Here is a 19,200-nt window from a genome sequence, read left to right as displayed (position 1 = left end):
TGTAAAGTTCTTTATGGTTGAACTTTGTCATCTGAGGTGTTGGTAAGGGTTCATGTGGACCTCTGAATCCCAAAACCAAAGCTAATGTTATATTTTAGACTTTTTATTTGATTCTTAATTTATATATGCTATCTGTGAAGGAAATCTCCAGATTTTAAGGGTCAGCTTGGGCTGAAGGTGTTTACATTATTCATTAAAGAGATCTATGGTTGCCGGTGGCCCTAATCTACCCCGTGGCCCAACGGCAGAGTGATAAGCGTCAGGTTACCTGCCAGGCCGAGGCAGAGGCAGTTCAAAAGTCACATTGACAGATGTCCGTATCGGTGTTATGCAAACCTGTACAGAGCGATTCCTTGTTTAGCTAAGCGGCCCATAAGTAATTCATTGCATTTAGCGAGAAGCAGCATCTGTTCGGCAGCCCCTGCGAGGAAACCCTGATTACCCGGCAGAAGGTGCAGCCTTTCCAGGTAGCCGTGTTAATCAACTAATGATCTCAGCGCTGAAGATTATTTTCCCAGCATTCACATTGGGGATTTTGCAAACTCTGGCGCCCGCGCATCAAGCCTGGCAAGAAAAGTATAAAGTCCTTTGGGGAATATGGGTGGGAGAGAACCACAAGCAGTTCGACAAGTTCTTCTGACACTAATGTTTCCTTCACTGGCACTAATAATAGAAAAGTGCCCATCAATTTCCTTTCACCTATGATCCCCAAGTGGCAGAAATTGCCGCTGCACACTGATGGCCGGCTTTCTCGGCGCAGGCGTGTTGCGGTGCCCAGGCTTCCCTGCTGAGAACCCCCTTAGCTTTCTTAAGGGGTGAGAAGGTAATTCTGCCTGAGTGTGGTTTCTGCACTTGACCTCTCTTTGCCTGCCTGTAAAGAGCGTGTTTTGATGAAATGGTGAAATCATTTCTTTCCAAACTTCTGGTCCATCTCTGCTGACCTAAACTGAGCGGTGTCCTCTCTGAAAAGCTCCTGATATTGTCCTACTTGCTCTTCCACTTTGGCCCCCAGAGCCCCATAAAAGCTCAAGATTTGCGATCCATACAAGCAAAAAAACAAGAAAACAGGGCTCCCGAAGCAATCAGTGTGTGCTAAGGAGAGTGGCAGCAATTACAGAAATGCGAGACAAAAGCCATTTCAAGGTACTCGCCTAAAACATTTTCACCATCATCTAGTGTGATTCTTTCCCGCCTTTTCTTTGCACCCGGCGACCAAATTCAAGGTCTTGCGTGATGCAACTTTGCGGCACTGTTGCGGTGTATCAACGTACATTTTTAAAAACCATATTAGAACCATTTAGGATAACCCAATTATCCTTTTATGACACTCCAACGAGCCTTTTGTGAAATGGAAAGGTTCCATGGATGTTAAAGGTTCTTCATGGAATAAAAATAAAGGTTCCAAAAGGTTTTTTTGTTCAGCAATGCCATACACTCTTCAAACTAAAGTTTCTTGTTATCTATGGTTCTATGAAGAACGTTTAACATCCTTTTTGGGTGTGACCAAAATCGCGCCGTTTTTGTGTGTGTCCTTTTAAATAGCAATAGCAATAACAAACACGAATTTCAGTCAAATCTTAGAAATAACACGTAACGGAGTGTAGCCTTACAGAGGGACTAAGGAAGAGATTGTAACTTTTAGATGCACCGGGACGTTTCCAAATGGTTAGTGGATACATGTATGTTGTTGTTGTGGAGTTACATTGATTAATCTCATCGACTTGCATGTAGTGTCATGTTTAACTTTTACACAAGTTGACAGTTCCTTGAGGTCTTTATAAGACAGCGGTGACATCTTTTGGTCAAATAGTGTTCTGTGCTCGTCTGTGCAGCAACGACAGAACAGTTTGCATCTGATCGGCTTAATTTTTGATATGCTTGCAGAGAAAGGCTTACCCAAAACAAAGTTACTGTATTGCACTTTTCACGTTTTCAGGGTTGGTAGATGCATAGGCGACTCAACTATAGCACTTAAATATGGAAAATGTCAGATTTTCATGATATGTCCCCTTTAAGAACTTTTCATTGAAACCTAAATGGTTCTTATGTCATCGGTGCTTAAATTTTTTTTCCACTTTAAAGAACCATTTGCAGTAGAAAGATCCAATGGATGTTAAAGATTCTTCATGGAACCTCCGGTAACCAAATACAAGGTCTTGTGGGATGCAAAGTTGCAGGATTGTTGCGGTATATCAACCTCCACTCTTAAGGCCGATTCACACCGAGACAAACGGCAACAAACACCAACAAACAAGTTGGCCGTTGGATTTAGAATTTTATGAAAAATAACTCATGTTCACACTGCCCCAACAAACACCAACAAACCCTGATTGAACATGTTCAGTCAAGTGAAAACAAACCCTGACCAACGCCAACAGATGAAACATTTGTTAGCGTTTGATTGAGCAGTGTGAATTGGCCTTTAAAAATAAAGGTTCCAAAAGCGTGTTTTCATGATGATGCCATCGAAGAACCATTTTGGATTCCCCAAAGAACCTTTCAGAGAACAGTTCTTAAAAGAAGAATTATTTACATAAGTGTAAAGAAAATTTTTATATTCACTGTAAAAAAAATTGCTGCCTTAAATTTTTCAACCAGCTTGGATGTTTAAGTAATTTCAACTTAAATGAGTTGAATCTTATATAATCTTGTTTAGTAAATTGAGTTTAAGCAATATAAAAACATACGTTGTCATAACTTATTAATCATTTATATGTTTAGTGTTCTAAAGAACCTTTTTCTGCTATAAACCATTTATAAACCAATACCCTTTTTTTTAGAGTATTCCATAAAGAAATAATCACTAGTGGGTCTTATCGCCTACAAACAGTCATTCATAGTCATTTTTAAAAAGGCTGAATTCATAAGAAAGGTACACATGGGCATATTTGCTGAAAGGGAAATATGACAAGGAGTAAACAAACTCAAAATCTGGCGAAATACATGGAGGAGATGAAGCAGAGAGTGTTGAAATCACTCCTTATTTGCATGCCCTGCAGTCTCCGGCTCTCAACGAGGACTGATGTACAAGGAGATGCGAGCACTCTTTACACGTAGTCCCATGACACGCTGTACGCGCTCATTATGAACCCAACTATGCCTGTCCAGAATGTTTCCCTCCCCCATAACACACACGCATACATATCGCACACAAGCCTTCTTGCATGCTCGCTCACACACGCATCCACAAAAGAAAGATCGGCATCCTGCACTTGTCCTTTACCCTTCATCCATTGTTTGGCTCTGAGAGGTTTCCACGGAAACCAGAATTAGAATTTGCCTGATACTTAAAGACAAGGCTGAAATGTGTTATGTAGCATCTGTAATCTGTATTGCATGCAAACAACTTGATTTCTGATGACCACGACACTCATTCGCTCACAAAATGCATGTTTATTGCATACAGAAAGTGTATCGATAACCTCATCAGTTATCTTAACATTACTAGTCCACTTAATCATTTAAATGATGCACTTGAATCAATTATAAGAATGATGATTTTATGAGAAGCAACACATTTAGAGACGTTTGAAATACAGCATGAGATTTAAGCTAGCAGTCTGTGGCCACATTGATTTGACTGGCAAGGCTGCAGAGAAGGGTTGGCTTTGGTAGGAAACAATGTATCTAAGCAACAGCATCCTGTCAGCTGATCAGGATGACCAATAGATTTCAGCCATGTATTCTGGTCAGCCAATGAGGGAGCACACGCCTTTATTTCTATCTGTGAGGGTTTAGTGTTAGGAGAATATATTTACACACACTGACCAAGCAGCAGCAGGCAGATCTACATAATTCTGTTCTGACCATAAAGGCCTTTTCTTCTGAATGTGACTCAAAATTGCATGAAACTCTATGATAACGTTTTATTTTAGAGCTTTATGACGTGAAGCATGATAATATGAAACACACACGCACAGGAAAATGCAACCTGTTGCTTAATCTATTCTGGTCATAATGTGTCAGAATTTAAAACGATGGGAAATAGATTTTTTTTCAAGCATGTCATGGTAAGCTCCCTGATGGGGTTTTTGATCTGCGTTATTAGATTTATTTATTTTTGTGCAAAATAATTGCTTTTTTTTTTCTTTTTAGAGAAACAGAATATGCATGAATATAAGTCAAGATGCCTGTAGAATATGTGATCAATTGGACATAAATGCATCAAGAAAAGGAATTGTGACTTGAAAAAAAAACATTGTGGAAAAAAATCCCCCTAAAGTTTGAAGGAAGCTACAATTACGGCAACATTCTATTATGTTGCTGAGTACCAATATTGAGAAGGTAAAAGCTTCTTTTTAAATGTCAAACACAGCCTCTATGCAACATAGATTTTCAGAAATGTTAAAAAAGTAGCATCTTCGCTTCTTCTGCGCAAAAAGCAACCTTTTAAAACTGCTTTTTCCAATTACGGCTAGCATGCAATAGGTTTGTAATTAAGGCTATATGCCAGTGGTTTGAGTGTACTTGGAGTTTCCACTGGCCTGGTCATTTTCTAGTCTGGAATTGGCAGTGAAAGTTTCATTACCACAGAATTTGTGATTTCCCTGTGCTCTTTGTTTTGCTTCTTCGGCATTAGGCCCTCATATCAGTCTAAAAACCAGCCTTAAGGACCCTCCATCTACCACTCGGGCTCTGGATGCAGAGGAAATTAATCTTCCTGGGTCCTCGTGCATTTTGCCAGAGAGTGAGGAGGGAGACGTAAAAAAAAATAAAAAAAAACCTGAAAGGGAAGATGATGACCCTTGACAAAGAGAAAAGAGCCGAATGAAAGGCCATTATTAGGAAAAATCTCAAATGCAAACCCTATACCATAATGTTATAGCTGCTATGTTTTTGCCCCCTAAGCGAAGCGCTTTGGCCCATGGGTAGAAAGTGCACTCAAAACGCTGGCACGTAGCATTTGGAAGGCTCTAATGTTCTTTTTCCATGTTTTTGCACTGGAATACCTTTCATGCTCACAACCTGCCATTACTGAAGATTACAACTTATATAATCTACCAACTGGGTCTCTACATACTTGGGTCGAGGATAATTGGGTACAAATCCATTATCATACTCTCAAGGCCAAGCACACAGGTTTCCTTCTGTGCTCCGTTCTTATTCATTTTTCTTTTTCAATTTTTTCCAGCCCTCATAATCCATTTTGGAGAAAGAACACTAAATGAATTTGGGCAAATTAGACTTTCTCTTGTTCCCTTTTTGGAGCTCCACATCAGAACTTCTGCATAAGATTGAGCTTAAAATCTTATTCGGTCATACAAACGTATGTATGAATCAGCCAGTATATTTATGTACACGGGGTGGGGGTGTATTTACAATTTTCACTCAGAAATTGCTAGCAAATAATTAGCAAGTAACACTGCAGTAAACATACATGTTTGAAGTAGGAACACTGAAATAGGGTTTACATATGGGTTTACAATTTTTCTTACATTACATGCTCACTCAGGCTCATATATATATATATATATATATATATATATATATATATATATATATATATAGGTTGCTAAATAACCTAACTAATTATTTTTATTATTATTATTATTTAGTACCTGATTTTTATTGTGTAATCTCACTTATGGAATATTTGCTTCAAAAAAGAAAACCCCAAAAAGTAAAAACCAAAAAAAAAAAAAAAAAACTCACCATAATAATTTCAAACCGTACCAGAAAGGCACCTCCATTAGCGGTTTTCTGTAAAGATTTATTGACCTCTGTCCTAATCATCATCGAATTACCCTGTCAATTGACATTTAAAAATGGTTTGTTAATATCATAATTTTAAACATTTTCTGGAAGACCAGCTTGCTGCCTATTGAATACGGAATTAAAAGTGTATTTACAAAGTCCAAATGCTCCATAAAACGTGGAAGTGAAAAGGCATTTTAAGCATTCGTCATTTTTTTCTATGGCAGAAAGGGAAGACAAAAGAGTGAGATGACCTCATCTGTCACTGCTTTGCCTTTTCGGTGTACTCTGCTAATGGGTGCATAAATGGGAAGTGCTTTGTCCCTAATTATCAGTTCTAAATTTCCCTTTTGTTATACCTCTCGCCAACCAAACCCTGACCAAGAAATGTCTTATACCTGAAAAGTAAATTTAATAATCCTGCTAAAAAAATAAATAAATGCCGGTCTCTCATCCACTGATGTTTGCCATTGGTGAGTAAAACACAAAATAAAGACATTTCTTTATTTGTTTTACAATAGGGAAATAAAAGTTTCAACTAAAAGCCTTCTGGTCATCAAATCACTGCCCATCAGGTAATCTTATACTCATCTGTGAGCTACCAGATGTTCCAACTTAAACAATCAAACAACTCAACTCCATCATTAAATAACTACAACTAAATGAACAATAACACATTAGGCACACACAATTACCAATACATACAAATATTGTATCTTGAAGAAATATAAAAAACAAAACAAAAACGCATCTCTTTTGAAGCTATTTTTGGTCTCCAAAATGTCTCCATTTTGATGAGACTTCACAACCTTCTCAATAATGCATTTCGGATGTTTAGTGCTGTGATTATGATAAATGAAATGGCAATGCAGGTAATGTGTTGTCCGCGGGTGGCCATTTTGTTTTTACTCATTTTAATCCTTAACACTCTCTAGTCTCTGGCAGCATCCGAAATCGCATACTTCCTTACTATAGCCTATAGGTGATGTTTGAATTCCCAGTAGCTACTCATAAAAGAGTAGGCAAAAGTACCCGGATGACCTACTACTTCCGCTGAGATTCTGAAGTGTGCATATGATGGACACTTTACTATCCCATGAGGCCACATGAGAGGATTTATGAATGGCAGTGAAGTGACATAAATGACACTGGTAGGTCACATGATAATGATAGCATGGCGAATTTAGTACATCCAGATTACATTCATACATACACACATTCATATAGAACATACCTTTTTTTTTTTTAGCAGTCATGAAGTAGGCTACTTACTTATTCAAAATAAGTAGCCTACCTACTCAAGAGTGTATGAGATTTGGGATGCAGACTCTATGTTTTCCCAACAAACAGTAAAAAACATGGACAAAATCAAGAGACCATTTGAAAAGTGCCCAAAACATCTTTAAATCTAACCCTAACGAATCAGCTTAGGATGGTTTAAGCAGGGTTTTAGTGCTCTCACCAGCCCAATCCTCAACAAGCAATTTCTGATTATTTTCTGCATGTTCCAATAGTCCTGCTGAAAACCATCCTAAATCAGCCCAAAATTGCAAGTTTAAATTAGTGGTGTTCAGCTGGTCAGCAAGCTAGTCTCCCAGCCTGACCAATCTAACCATGCTTACAGACCAGCAAACCAGATTAGTTCGGTTTAGACGGTTTTTATCTGCAGGAATTTTTTCCCTAAATAATTTATTGTAGCCAATGTCGTCACTAACAGACAGCAATAATCTACTCGGAAAATCAAACTGATTAACATTAGCAGGGTATACACCCCACAGAGGTGTAGTTGCGCTGTTTCGCCGCTGCTGAAGGGGGCGCTCTGACACTCTGTGCACCTCATGTCACTGTTTATGCGCAGACCTCGCCGATGTCACTTACTTCCGCCGGTTAGACAGCGAACAAGAACATTATCTGTAAACTTACACTACTGAAGAAACTTTTAAACCGCATTGTACCTCCCTTTCAAACATTTTTGCTCTTATGTTTTATTTTATGCAGGTGTAGGTTGTCTTTTGGCTATGCGTGTACCCCCAGAGAGTTAAAGCTGCACAGATATGAACATGAGAAGTGTTTAAATGAACGTCCAGGTAAGAGATGCGTAACTTAATCAACCGCGTGTGTTTTGGTGTTTATACTGATGTTTTATTTTGAATAAGGTTTAAAAGAGCTTATTTTAAGGGCTAAGTATATAATAAACCCGAAAAAGTAACAAAAGAGTCATAGCAGGAATCTGTCTGTTTCCTTTTTTGTATAACGTATAAAGTAATTTTGTAGGTAGATCTGCTCTAACGTTAGCTGCTAAGTTACTTGCTTTGCATTTATCAAGCTATTATGATATCTTCCAATAATGCCTTTGTTTCTGATTTGCAATGGTACAGCTGTCATTATGGCTAACGTTACCTTTCTGTCTATTTTTTGTATTATAAAAAGTATTTATATAAAACGATTTTGCAGGGACATCTGCTTTGCCTGTATTATCTTGATTTTTCATTTGCTGTTGTAAAGTTGTTATCATGGTTCCCTACATGTCTAACGTTGTTATTTGTTTAAATTTTTGCGTTATAAAAAGTATTATATAAAGTAATTGTGTCGTGAGGTCTGCCCTTTCTGCTTTTCATTTATTAACTTCATTATTAATCTCTTCCAATAATATTTTAAATTCTCATTTGCATTGGTACAGCTGTTAGTATGCCTACCTACCAGCCTAATTGTTTATTATTAGTATTATATAAAACTATTTTGTAGAGAGATCTGCTCCCCTGCATTTATTAACTTGATTATTTAATTTCTCATTTACAGTGGTAACGCTGTTATTATGGCTGCTCACCGCAACACTACATTGGAGGATGCTTTCCCCACTCTGAAGCCGAGACGCATCCAGAACCAGAATGTGGTCTACAGGCTAGAGAGACGTCGGATCTGCTCCGGTCCACTCGGGGCTCACTGGTACCGTGTGCGCTGTTTCCACCAGAACCTGTTCCCCAACTTCACAGTGGTGAACGTGGAGAAGCCGCCTTGCTTCCTGCGCAAGTTCTCCCCTGACGGACGATGCTTTATTGCATTCTCCTCTGATCAAACTTCATTAGAAATCTACGAGTACCAGGGATGCCAAGCCGCTGAAGATCTTCTCCAGGGTCAGGAGGGAGAAACGTTGGCCAATGGGAACGACCAGCGCTCCCTCAACATCAGAGGCAGACTCTTTGAACGCTTCTTCTCCCTGCTCCACGTCACCAACGTGGCCTCCAATGGTGAGCACTTGAATAGAGAGTGCAGTCTTTTCACCGACGACTGCCGCTATGTGATCGTCGGCTCTGCTGCCTACTTGCCGGAAGAACCTCATCCGCACTTTTTCGAGGTGTACAGAAACAACGAATCCGTGACACCAAACCCACGCTCACCTCTTGAAGACTACTCGCTGCACATCATAGACCTGCACACGGGCCGACTGTGTGATACACGCACCTTTAAGTGTGATAAAATCATCCTGTCACACAATCAAGGACTATACCTGTACAGAAATATACTGTCTGTGCTTTCTGTGCAGCAACAGACCATTCATGTCTTCCAGGTAAGAGTAACTGCGTCTAAGACTTCACTGTACAGCACAAATCTCTCAGAACTGTGTCTAATATGTTGTATTTGTATCCACCCCCCCCCCCCCCCCTTAAAATATAATTGACATCATTTTTATCAAACAGAATTTATTTTGTCTGACCATGGTGCCCAAGGGGGGCGACACAGGTTTTTCATTTTGCCAGTCTCATCCCCCCATTTGTATCCATATATATCATTTTTTTCTTTTTTGCCATTTATGTACATTTTGGAAACATAGAAATACTAAAAATGCCATTAAAGAGATAATTACACTCACCTGCCACTTTATTAGTTACTCCTTGCTGGTACCAGTTTGGACCCCCTTTTGCCTTCAGAACTGCTTTAATTCTTCGTGGCATAGATTCAAGAAGGTGCTGGTAACATTGGTCCATATTGACATGATGTCATCACACAGTTGCTGCAGATTTGTCGCCTGCACATCCATGGTACATCCCATCCCACATCCCATTCCACAACATCCCAAATATGCTCTATTGGATTGATATCTTGAGACTGTGGAGGCCATTTGAGTTTAGTGAATTCATTGTCATGTTCAAGAAACCAGTTTAAGATGATTTAAGCTTTGTGACATGGTGCATTATCCTCCTGGAACTGGAAGTACCCATCAGTAGATGGGTAGGCATACACTTTGGTCATAAAGGGATAGTCATGGTCAGCAACAAATATTTAGGTAGGCTGTGTGGCATTTAAATGCCCAAAGTGTGCCAAGAAAATTAGGGATTCGCACATATCTGTACCTGAATACACTACAGTTAGACCTTACTTTATTTTGTGCAATTTGATTGCATTGTTGATGCAAGGCAGGATGGATACATGCTTTCATGCGGTTTACGCCAATTTCTGACCCTACCATCTACATTTCGCAGCAGAAATGGGAGACTCATCAGACCAGGCTACGTTTTTCCAATCTTCTGTTGTTCAATTTTGTTGAGCCCAATAGCCCATGCAAAAAAATAGCCTCAGTTTCCTGTTCTTAGCTGACAGGAGTGGCACCGGTGTGGTTTTCTGCTGCTGTAGCTCATCTGCTTCAAGGTTCGACGTGTTGTGCGTTAAGAGATGCTCTTCTGCAGACCTCTGTTGTAACGTTATTTGAGTTACTGTTGCCTTTCTATCAGCTCGAAAAAGTCTGGCCATTCTCCCCTGACATCTGGCATCAACAAGGCATTTTCGCCCACAGAACTGCTGTTCACTGGATATTTTCTCTTTCAGACCTTTCTCTGTAAACCCTATACATAGTTTTGCGTGAAGATTCCTGTAGATCAGCAGTTTCTGAAATACTCAAAACAGCCAGTCTTGTACCAATAATGATGCCACATTCAAAGTCAATTAAATCACCTTTCTTCCCCATTCTGATGCTCAGTTTGAACTTCAGCAGATCGTCTTGACCATGTCTGCATGCCTATGTGCATTGAGTTGCTGCCATGCGTTATTGAGCAGTTGAACAGATGTACCCAATAAAGTGGCCGGTGAGCCATCTCAATTTGAAGGATACTTGCAAGGCAGTCTTCGTTTTGTGTTGTTCATTCAGCACATTTTGAAGAATGCATCGTGTTTCCTTCATGCCCATCAGTCACTCACAATTCTTTGCACACATTACAGAAAAGGAGTTCATTATGAAATGTAAGACAAAGACAATGTTTTGTAGATGAAGGCATACATGTTATTTTTTGTTATGGTGTATTAATCACTTAACTTTAAACTGCCATAATGTCAGCCAATGGAACACCACAGACAGTTGTCATTCACTGTATTGCATTAATAGCATTTTTCACAAATTGAGTTTTAATAGTATTTTCATGCCATGACTATCGGGGTAGAAACATGTGTCACATTGCCATGCATTGACAATTGTTTATCAAAGTACTTCTAGTTTGTCAGACCATGTTGCTCAGGCGGCCGACAGGTTTCAACACAGTTTGGTATGTTTGACTGGTCCAATCCATTCTCCATCATTTTCTGTCATTTCTCTACTGTTTGTACAAATAAAAATGGGAAAAAGACAAATAAAGTGCCCCCCCCCTTTATTGCTGTTGACCCAAAATATTTACACTAAAATATTAAACCAAATACATTTTCGATCCTTCCTCCTGCCCAGGTGACACCAGATGGAACCTTCCTTGACGTGCGCACCATCGGCCGTTTTTGTTACGAGGATGACCTGCTGACGCTGTCTGCGGTTTACTCCGAGGCCCAGGCTGAAGGCCAGCCAGGTTTCTCCCGCCTTTATAAGGAGAAAACCATCAACTCCTTGAAGCACCGTCTTCTGGTGTACCTTTGGAAGAGGGCAGAGCAGGACGGCAGCGCCACGGCCAAGCGGCGGTTCTTTCAATTCTTCGATCAGCTCAGGCAGCTGCGCATGTGGAAGATGCAGCTCCTGGACGAACATCACCTGTTCATCAAGTACACCAGCGAAGATGTAGTCACACTGAGGGTCACCGACCCCTCGCAGGTAAAAAAACAACAAAAAAAACACATGCACTGGAGTAACCAGAGACTGAATCAGATATGCCCTTGCTGGCGTCATCACTTAATCTTTGCTAGTGTAAGATAATGGCCTGGTTTCACAGACAAGACTTAGATTTAGCCAGGATTAAGCCTTAGTTCAATTAGGACATTTAAGAAGCTTTTATAAACTTGCCTTAGAGAAAAACATTACTGGTGAGCATCTTGAGACAAAACAATGGCTCAGATATATTTTAAAATTTGTCAGTGTAAGTTGCTTTCATTTAAGACATCTCAAACATGCATTTTACTCTGTGACTAGCTTAAGCCTTGTCTGTAAAACCATAATGTTTGTTATCGTTTTGTTGTGAATTTCTGTTTCTGTTGTGAAAGTCATGATTGGTGGATCGGTTGTGTAGTCGATAGTTTCTATGAAAAAGGAAACCATCAATATGTAAACAACTGTCTCAATTCTCCTCTCCTCTTCATTTTTAGCCCTCTTTCTTCGTGGTTTACAATATGCTAACCACCGAGGTTATTGCAGTTTTCGAGAACACTTCTGACAAACTTCTGGAGCTTTTTGAAAACTTCTGCGACCTCTTCCGTAACGCTACGCTCCACAGCGAGGCTGTGCAGTTCACCTGCTCTGCTTCCAGCAACAACTTTGCCCGTCAGGTACAACGCAGGTGAGATATAAATATCAAGCATTGCCAAATTCACAAGCCACAATTTGATGGTCGAGCGAGAGGAGGCCTGCCTCACTTTTTCTCACAAAAGGCCTTCACAATGACTACATACTGGGTGAGAACTCGCTCATGCTGACACCTTTTGATATTAAAAACTTGAATTATGTCTCAAATGCAGGCTGCTTTAAAAACGTTTCTGAAACTTTAAGAAAAACCTTATTCACCTTAAGTGAGACAGGCAGACTTTTGTTTGTACACTACAATTCAAAAGTTTTGGTGTTAGTTAGATTTTAGTTTGTGTTTTGTTTTTGAAAGAAGTCTCTTATGCTCACCAAGGCTGCATATTGTGAAATATTATCATAATTTAAAATAACCGTTTTCTATTAAAATATATTTTAAAATCTAATTTATTAATGTGATGCAAAGCTGAATTTTTAGCATCATTACTCCAGTCTTCAGTGTCATATGATCGTTCTGAAATCATTCTAATATTTTGATTTAGTGGTCAAACTATTATTGTTATTGATGTTGTGCTGCTTAATGTTTTTGTGGAAACTGTGATAAAAATGTAACGCAACCTTGCTGGAAGAATAACATTTTCTTAAAAAAAAAAAAAGACCCAACAGTTGTGTACATCGTGTCTAAACCAGATTTGTTTTTAAATTATTGCTGACCAAAGTATTTATCAAACTAATTTTTTTTTTACCTATCATATCTTAGGGTAAAAATAAGTAACAAAATTTGTATAAACTTGTAATAATGTTGTAATATTTCCCCTCCCCTACCAAGGTGACAAGCTCTCTCTTCCATTTTGATCCAAGGTTTTTTCCTAAGCAGCTGTTTCTTGGTTTCTATTTGTTTGCCATTACATTTGGTTGCACCGCCGACACTGAAGGGGTTTTGGTGTTTAACCTTTTTGCCTGCCAGCTTTAAAAAAAAAAAAATTGCCAGCCACCAGCAATTTTTGATCAGTTTCACAAAAAAATGTCATGGCCCCCAGAATATTATTTTGTATGAATATCTGAACATGCAATTTCTTAAAAGAAAGAACAGACCCTCTGCTTTAAAAAAAACAAAAACGTTTTATCCGAGCTTCATACATTCTTTTTTTTATCAACACTTCAATGTGGGTAATTTTCATTCAAAAAAAGCAACAATTAGAGCAAAAATCTGAGAAAATCATGTTTTTGTCAAAGACTACGTCTGGATGGGATTCAGAACGAGGATCAAATCACAGATGGAGTAGATCGAGTCCATCAACACCCCCAAAGCTTGCACACTCCTATAGCTCGTCCTGGGCCAACATTTCATTCAGTAACGTTAGGCAGTTTTGATTTATATGCCGTTTAATTTTGGTGATCGCGTTATTTTACAAATGCATATGATTACATATGAGAGAGCTTGTTTTTGCGTATTCTTCGCCTGTGTTTTGATCATAGACTGTAAAAAAAGATGGACGACGCCCCTTCACTCTCTTCCATTAGCGAGAAGTAGAGCCGCCAGTGTCCTGATATGGCGCTGACATCTTGGGACTTGAGTCTGCGCAGTTTCGATCTCGGGACCAGACCGGCGCAGTAGTGAGCAGGAAGTAAAGCCGCAGAATCAACGCCCCGTCCTCACTCTTGCCGAATGCACTCTCCCAGAACATGGATTTTTTTTTTTAAAGTGGCCTGTATCTGCTCCGTTCCTCCGTTCTGCTCCAATTTTGATGTATGTTGATTGCAGTACGACAAGAGCCTTGTTAAAATAAAGTAAATACAATTTCCTCAGTGGGGGGGGGATGGTTATCGAGACGCTTTGGCTTCACTTTTCAGGGCTTGTGCGGCACGCTTGGTTTTGATCAGCTGATTCAGTACTCGTTCAGAAGATGCGTAATAGCGCCCCCTACCGTACATAACAGTGAAAACATGGCTACCCGGATAAAAATGCTATTTTTGGAGGGGAAAGAGTTAATTAATGTGAGTTCCTTAGTCTGCACATCATTTATAGACGGATTCGGTTGTGCACAGGTTCAAAGACACCATCGTGAATGCCAAATACGGAGGGCACACAGAAGCGGTCAGAAGGCTTCTTGGGCAGCTGCCCATCAGTGCCCAGTCCTACAGCAGTAGCCCGTATCTGGATCTTTCCCTCTTCAGCTACGATGACAAGTGGGTGTCAGTCATGGAGCGGCCAAAGACCTGTGGCGATCATCCCATACGGTACCTCTACGCTTAAAGAGCCCCTTCTGTTAACCAGTACAGTAGTAGACTTTTTATTAAAATGTTATTTAAACATTTTGTGGTTACTTTTTACTTTTAAAGCATTCCTGAATATTATTGAGTTTTATTTTATCCTTAAATGTAGACATACGCACAGTCTAAAGATTGTTGACAAAGTCTGAATTGCAGAAGAGTCCAGAATGTACGCCCACTTTCCCTGTATAGTGAAAAATGAGGCCCAGCGTGAGGTCTACATCAACTTCCTTGTTAAATCTTGAAACACTGATGTGTAGTTTCATGCCATGACAGGCGATATTTAAAACACTTCCTTTGAGCTCTCAAAAATTTCAAACTGACAAATGTTACCATAATTTTCTGACGGTTCGCTTGTGCTGTAAAATACACGTGTTTCTTGCTGTCGCCATGCCATTTGCCATCATAATAAACTGGCACTGCTTTTTTCCCCTCCTGCAGGTTCTACGCGAGGGACTCTGGATTGCTGAAATTTAAGATCCAGGCAGGCCTGCTGGGCAGACCCATTAACCACACTGTCAGGAGACTGGTCGCATTCACCTTCCATCCCTTCGAGCCCTTCGCCATCTCTGTGCAGCGCACCAACGCCGAATACGTTGTCAACTTTCACATGCGCCACGGATGTGTATGATGTTGCATGTGTGAGTACAGATGTGTGATTGGATAGACTCATTGATATTTTTTTTTTCTGTCTTTTTATACATCCTTTTTTATATTAAAGTTTTATTTATTTCAAATGTGATGTTTTTTATGCACTTACACTAAATGTTTTTATATATTTGATTTTTTTTTTACTAAGTTTAAGCAGTGTGCAAAATAAAATTTCTAATATTTATATTATAGTATTGTATTGTCTGTTTTATAGTGTGTTGTCTTTTCTCACTGAAAGTGAAAGGTTATTGTCAAAACAGATGACAGAACATTAAGATATTCACAGTTGACATTCATCTACTGCCATTTTTAAATAGCTGAGAAAGTATAGAATATGTTAATGCCCCCTTTTAGCAGTTTTCCCCCTCAAAAGCCTAATGAAATAGTTCAGCTTCCATTACCTAGCCATCTCCCACAGTCGACCAGCATTAACAAAAAAACGGAGGTGGGTTCGAAGCACACGACACCACACCAACAGTAATGCCACAATAATAACAACACAAACTAATTCTGAAAATGATTCATTATAGCCAGTTTACTAAGTGAGAAGCTTCCCTGTGGGAATACGATTTTTCAGTTGATAGAGCAGAGGTTGAAGAAAATGCATCTGTTTTAACAAGCACTTCAGCGCTGATTGAAGGACAATTTTAAATACGGGAGATTGTGACAGCTTTAAAACGGCTGTGTTGTGAACTTCCACACGGAGGGAGGGGGAAGATTTCCCCCCCTTCATAATGAAGAAAAACAATTAGAACTAATAAATCGAACACGTAAATCCCAGGCGACTCGTGTTTGGAGTCGCTTGTCTCGGTGGGAAAGGACTATGTCAAATCTCCCCCCACCAGTCTAAAAGCTTTCTTTTCTTGAAGTTCCCCAGAGTGCCATTTTTTTTTTGAGTGGACCCCTAAGTGCAACTACAGTAAGTGTAATCATTCTCTCAAGGCTTTATGAATACGAATCCCTGATATCCCGCTAGTTACTGACAGAAATTTCCCGTCCGGCGAGATGACCGCGTTCTTGTAGGTGCTCCAGGCACGGTTGTGCACGGGGCCCCTGAACGCAGGAATGAATGCTTTTAGCCGTGGACCGGATTGAAAAGTGTGATCCTAGGGTTCGGCGTGGGCGGGAGTGGGAGGGTGTTGACTGTGCTTCGTAGGGCTTCTCTCTCATTTAATTCATCTGTAATGGTGCTGCCGCGGTACGGAACAAAAAAATCTTACCAGGGTTATAATTTCACTGCGCAATCAGTTCAGTTTTGCGCTGCATGGAGAAAAAAAAGGGAGGAGGGGGGAGAGAAAGAAAGGTGAAACGCACGGAACACTTGATTGAGGAGAAAATTAAGTGAAACGTTGTGAATTGTGATTGCATTATTCAACGTTTTCCATCGCATTCTTCCTCCTTTTGTGTCTCTATTATGCGTCGCGTTGACCTGTCCCCATCGCAAATGATCCACATTGCTCTGGGTATGAGAGAATTAATTAGATAAAGAGAGAGAAGAACTAAAACATTTACCACAACAGAATTGGTTGCCGACAGAGATGTTATGCCATGCTCTTTCAGTCCGACCTCGTCGCGAGCTTTAATAGCTGTCATTGTTGTGGCTGCCTGCACTGTTAGAAAGAGACAGTGCGTCTTTCATTACAGTCTTTATCACTCTGGTGTAAAAGGTGTTACTGAACCCGAACCATCCATCATGGGCCGCTTTGTAAAACATGGAAGATCTGTGTGTTGTCAATTGAAAATCTGTGCTTTTTCTCCAACCTAGTGACTTATTAGAAGGAACATTTAATGTAGCTTGACATTTCAACTTGCTTCATGGGTTTTTATAGAGGCTCTGCCACATGTGAAGTTGCAAAGCTCATTGCATAAGTCACTTGTCTTCCTCCCGAGGTGTTATTCTTCTCTTAACTTGTCACAAAGCCTTTTTTGATATACAATTACAATCCCTATTTTGAAGTTAGTTAGAGTTGCAGTATTTTGCAGTTTAAAACTTACGATGACTGTTTATGTCTGGCTGGTTCTCACTTCTGAATGACTTTAACTTATATAAGAACTACAGATTTCAATATTTCTTGTCACTGAAATGTAACGATAGTCTACTCTAGGTAATGGCATAAAACATAAATAGTAGTTAGAAATTCAATTCAGCATAATTTTAGCATGCTTGTACTTTGTAACAATACAAATGTTGACAAATCAACTGAGCTGAATGTTAGTGCACTAGAGAAGTTGTCTTAAGGGCTACATTTCAGTTGCTAGAATGTCTGACATATTTTTACATTTATTTATGACTTGATTTTTTAAAGATTAATTGTATGAAGTAAAACCGGATTGGATTTTTTTTTGACTTAAGTCAAATCTATTTAATTTAATAGATTAATCATTCGAATTAAAATAGTGGTTTGGTAAACATGTGAACACAACACCGACATACATTCAGGCAAAACTTGTACCTTTTACATTTTTGTTGTCTCTTTTCTTCCTCAGAAGTGTTTAATAGGCTGTTAAATGGCAGGTTCCATTGTGACAACTTACCCCACACAGAGTGAAAGCATGCCCTGATTTTTTTTTTTCTTTGTCAGTAATGCAGGATTTTTAAAATTTTTCTTTTTAAAAATCCACCTAGCTTCGGTCTCCCATATATATATATATATATATATATATATATATATATATATATATATATATATATATATATATATATATATATATACATAATTTGTAATATGTATCTTTAATCAATTTCACATTCATTTTATGATTGCCTATTTTTCTTGAATTTGCCTGTGCCCTTAGCCCTTGAAACGACACAGGTGGCTATTGTTTGACGGCCCTGCAACACTTCCACTTTTTATAAGACTCTTCAAACTTGTAATCAGGCGCACTTATTTTGTGTTAATTAGGTCTGTACAAATGGCAGCAACCTAGCATGCGGAGAGAGTGCGGGTCACCTGAAAAACTTCATCTGGGTTTAGTCGGCCGCCTAATTAGGTGTCCAGCTGCTTGCCGGTCGGCCAGCTTGGAGATCACGTCCAATCAGACGGCCAAGTAAATCCAGGGCCACTGAGCTGGGCTAACGTGTGATATCCTGCCTCCCTCAGTGACATGCTGACTGGGGTTAACCTGTGAAGAGGCAGCAGGTGCTGTGGGATTAAGTGTCCGTCCTGCCTCTGGTTACACAAGCTAATTGAACACATTCTGACGACCTCTGGACACCTGGGGAAAGCCTCTGGACATGAGAGTGGAAGGGATCGGGCTCCAACCGTGTGTGGTTTGAGAAAAAAGTATACTGACCCCTATTGTAAAAAAAAAAAAGAGAGAGGGAGAAATACAATACAGTTTGCTTTTTGAGCTTCCACAAATATATAAAACCATGCATTCTATTCACTGGACAGAACGATTTAAAAATAAATTGGTTGCACTTTATTTTACAGTACATGCACTTGCAGAGTACTGGGTAAAAGAAGGTAATGGGTAATAGAAGGTAATGGGTTAAGGTTAGGTTTAGGGGGAGGTTCAGGGTTAGTTACTTCGTTATTACCCAGTTAGTGTAATAAGTACATAGTATGTGCATGGGGAGCAAGACTGTAAAATAAAGTGCTACCAATATATTTTGAATTGTTCAACAGACTAACAAACTCACGAGTTCCCAGTTTAACCCTCATGTTGTGTTACGGTTCGATTTGTCCCATTTCGATTTTTGAGTAGACTGAAAAACTTTCAGTTAGTTTTTTTATTTTTTCCGCAGTACCAAACTTTTCCGCTTTTCCTCTATGACATCCAGGCTCCACTGGTGACCATATAAGGACACACCCTAGGGCTGCACAATTAATCGAATTTGTAATCGCGATTACAATTATGGATGCCACAATTATGTA

At 39.5% G+C, this 19,200-nt stretch overlaps 1 protein-coding gene across 1 annotated transcript; it reads left to right on the top strand.

Annotated features, from left to right (window-relative positions):
- The first annotated feature begins 7,550 nt into the window (after positions 1-7,550).
- On the top strand, positions 7,551-15,511 carry det1 (DET1 partner of COP1 E3 ubiquitin ligase). Its single transcript, XM_077210365.1, has 6 exons — positions 7,551-7,781; positions 8,494-9,262; positions 11,405-11,758; positions 12,247-12,437; positions 14,447-14,638; positions 15,113-15,511. Exons 2-6 carry the CDS (start codon positions 8,510-8,512, stop codon positions 15,300-15,302), a joined length of 1,680 nt encoding a protein of 559 aa, XP_077066480.1. The 5' UTR covers positions 7,551-7,781; positions 8,494-8,509; the 3' UTR covers positions 15,303-15,511.
- Positions 15,512-19,200: the final 3,689 nt, after the last annotated feature.

Source organism: Siphateles boraxobius, unplaced genomic scaffold (assembly GCF_051911475.1).
Source record: "Siphateles boraxobius isolate OS27281-9 unplaced genomic scaffold, OSU_SipBor_1 65, whole genome shotgun sequence".
Taxonomy (NCBI): Eukaryota; Metazoa; Chordata; class Actinopteri; order Cypriniformes; family Leuciscidae; genus Siphateles; species Siphateles boraxobius.
Note: the sequence above shows the minus strand (reverse complement) of the source record. Positions and strands in the feature narration are given on the sequence as shown.